The following is a 3,366-nucleotide window of genomic DNA, read 5'->3' as shown; positions in this document are numbered from 1 at the left end:
CCCCCCCCCCCCCCGTTATTTCACTTAATGATATCCCCCTTGAATACACAGAAAATGCATGTATACTCGGCTTATGGTTATCACGTGATTTGGGGTGGGATAAACATGTTTAGGTCATTATTTCCAAGGCAAGTTCAAGAATTTTTGGCTAATTAAATTAAATTAGTTCGGACTCCCTATTTTAGACCTTGCTTTTTATAAAGGTTACATTCGCCCCACATTAGAGTACGCTGCCCCCGTTTGGAGTCCCAGCATCACGACGCAACAATCCATGAAGATCGAGCGAATACAGAAACGTGCCCTTAGAATTATCCTTGGCGCCCAATATACCCATTACGATGAAGCCCTAACTCACCTATGTCTGCCCTCCTTGGAAAACAGGAGAGAAACCCTTAGTCTAAAGTTTGCTAAATCCTTGCTAAGTTCCCCCCACATTTAGAGGCTGGTTACCTCCAACCCGTTCGGAAGTCCATGCTAAAAACCTTAAAAGTTCCCAGCAACTCTGCATCCCTCTGGCAAAAACTAACCGTTACAAAAACAGCCCTATCCCGTACTTCACTTACCTCTTGAACAAATATACCTGTTAAAATCTCCAAGTGTCAATTATTACATCAATTATTACAGCTTATCAAGAACCTTTTTCAATTCCTTATAATGTTATCATCATAATGTCATTGTTTACTACATGTAGTTTTTTTAATTTGTTATCATGTTGATCTAGTAATATAGATATAGATTTGTTATCATGTTAATCATGTAAAATGCGCAATTCAGCATCTTTGTACACAAATGAAGCTGCCATGTATTTTACTGAATTGTGAACGAAGTCAATAAACTCAATATATATACAGTAACAACAGACAGTTCTTTGTCATAGGTTCTAAAGGTAGACAATTTTCAAAGGACTCCCTAAGTAGAAGCCAACCGCTATGTAATTCGTGTGGATTCTGCGAATAGTGATCGTCGTCTGAAATTATTGAAGTTCTTGGAAAAGACCCAACATCACTCAAGATCGTTGTGTGTGTAGAATGCCAGGGTCGTCTTCTACAATGAAGGTAGTTATCAGGAAATGATCAGCATTACCGCCAAGAGCGTCGTCTAAGATTAGGTACATGTAAGTTCTTGGAACATTACAAGTCGTTTCCCAGGAACTCATACTTAAAGATTCTCAGAAGAACAGGTGAAACTAAGGCCACAGCAAGTGAATTTTATAGATGACATCCTCCGGGCTAAGTACAGGTGAACAGATGAAAAGGTAATTTTAATGTTTGTAGTACAAACAGCTCTAAAACTACACCAATACAGAGGTTCGGCTTCTTCTCTTTTCTTTGTGATGTTAAAGATATAATTTGAAATGGGTTTGTTTAATACAGGATGATCAAAGCGCATAAGTTATTCACCCATTTATGTCAAAGGGCAACAAAATTTCTTTTTTTTTTTCGAAATCCGACGAAATTGCTGTGGCCTGATTAAACTGTAGGGCGATGTGATACCAGTTTGCACTGTAACTACATGTAAATACCTTGAAGCCTGACTAATCATGCAGACGACAGATTTTCTGCGAGACGACTATCAAATACTCATCATATCCTTATTATGCCACACTGATAGTAGGGAAGTGGGAGCATCTTGGGCCACCTGCATTCTACATGCACATTTTTGTATATGTATCAGTTCGTAATGACATACGTACTGTAACGTTATACGTATAATGAATTAATGAATTATCCAGTTTATTAAAAGGCATCTAATGCAATTTCTGGGCGATCAGAAAAGCTGGACTTTCGGAGCCAATTTTCTTGTCATTCTTTTAATGTAGTACGTTGAATCAACCCTATCCCATAGCATACTGGAGGCAAAACGCGATGTCGCTGACGGAAAACAGTTGATTTTTGGCGACGCCTCAGGGGCGGAGCCGTTGGTATAGCACTGCGATTAAGTTGAAAATAGTCTAAGAATTCCACCAATGCATTCCCTAGGGAATTGCTTTTTGGCTATACCTTGCGGGACCTATTCTCCAAGCAGAGGTTGGAGGGGAAGATCGTTAGCTTTCTATATTTGCCCCGTTTCTGGTCGCTAAGCCCACCAAACGGGGCATATGTAGAAAGGTAACGACCGTCCCCGCCAACCTCTGCTTGGAGAATAGTGGAGCCAACATTTGCACATAGGCTTGGGGCATGAGGCACGTGACAGTCTGTACGTTTTTTTACGATACGTGAATTTCAAATAAGTTCTCTAGATTTAATGACGACCAAGATGTCTGAGCTGTTTGTCGATACAGGCTTCTGCAACGCCAGCCAAAGGTTTCTCTTATATTGGGCATGGTAAAACTTCACGTTTCTTCAAACAACAGACAACACCAGATAGAAACACCTTTGCTTTATGCTTTACATGTTTACCAAAACAAAAAAACCTAGGAACTACTAACGCAGACAAACGTTACAGTTCTTTCGAGAGGATATGGGTGGCCCTGAAAAGGGCCGGGGTTTGGGGATGTGGGCCTCCGTCTGGAAATTACTGAGCCTTGCTGGTCTTCTTGGGGAGAAGTACGGCGTGAATGTTGGGGAGAACGCCGCCCTGAGCAATGGTGACGCCGGACAGCAGCTTGTTCAACTCCTCGTCGTTACGGACGGCCAGCTGAAGGTGACGGGGGATGATTCTGGTCTTCTTGTTGTCGCGAGCAGCGTTGCCGGCCAGCTCAAGGATCTCGGCCGTCAGGTACTCTAGCACCGCCGCCAGGTACACCGGCGCACCGGCACCCACGCGCTCGGCGTAGTTTCCCTTACGCAAGAAGCGATGAACTCGGCCAACCGGGAACTGGAGACCCGCACGGGAAGAGCGGCTCTTGGCCTTGGCGCGTGCCTTGGGTTTATGAGCTGCGAGTAAAAGTATCGTCGTCAAAACATCCCATAGCGTCGTAAGCCCCGGTGTTTCTCAAGTCATACATTCAATCGCTTCTTTCCAGACTGGGTATGATTATGAGCCGTCTTGACGGACTTTTTCGGGAGTCATGAGTGTGCTTGGTGTAAAGACGTCAGATATCTCAAGATCTAAGGGCCATTGGCCAGCGGTCTCCGTCAGACAAGTACGATGGACATGTCATCTTGTACATCAACCGAGACAAGGCACTTTTTGATGGCTGGAAAGGGAGAAATTCAAGCGTGAAGTCAGAAAAGAAACACAAATTTCGCCGCCACGGACAACAAGACACAAACAAGCTAGCGTGTTTCCGATCACGTCCGCACCATCGCTACATCACGCCGCCTTGACAAGATGTCGGGTTCATTTGCACGACTAACGCAGACAAAGCCAGTCGACATGTCCACCGCAGCATCGTCCCCCAAGAAGGCTAGCAAGCCCAAGGTT

At 44.0% G+C, this 3,366-nt stretch overlaps 1 protein-coding gene across 1 annotated transcript in view; it reads right to left on the bottom strand.

Moving 5' to 3' along the window:
* Positions 1 to 2,461: 2,461 nt before the first annotated feature.
* LOC109475686 (histone H2A) overlaps positions 2,462 to 3,366 on the bottom strand; it is a 3,626-nt gene continuing 2,721 nt past the window's right edge. The window contains exon 2 of the mRNA XM_019776452.1: positions 2,462 to 2,862. Coding sequence (XP_019632011.1) covers positions 2,515 to 2,862 — 348 coding nt within the window. The 3' untranslated portion in view covers positions 2,462 to 2,514. The remainder of the gene's footprint in view (positions 2,863 to 3,366) is intronic.

The sequence above is a fragment of the Branchiostoma belcheri genome, unplaced genomic scaffold (genome assembly GCF_001625305.1).
Source record: "Branchiostoma belcheri isolate BF01 breed outbred unplaced genomic scaffold, Haploidv18h27 scaffold103, whole genome shotgun sequence".
Classification (NCBI taxonomy): domain Eukaryota; kingdom Metazoa; phylum Chordata; class Leptocardii; order Amphioxiformes; family Branchiostomatidae; genus Branchiostoma; species Branchiostoma belcheri.
This window is presented reverse-complemented; position numbering and strand designations above follow the sequence as displayed.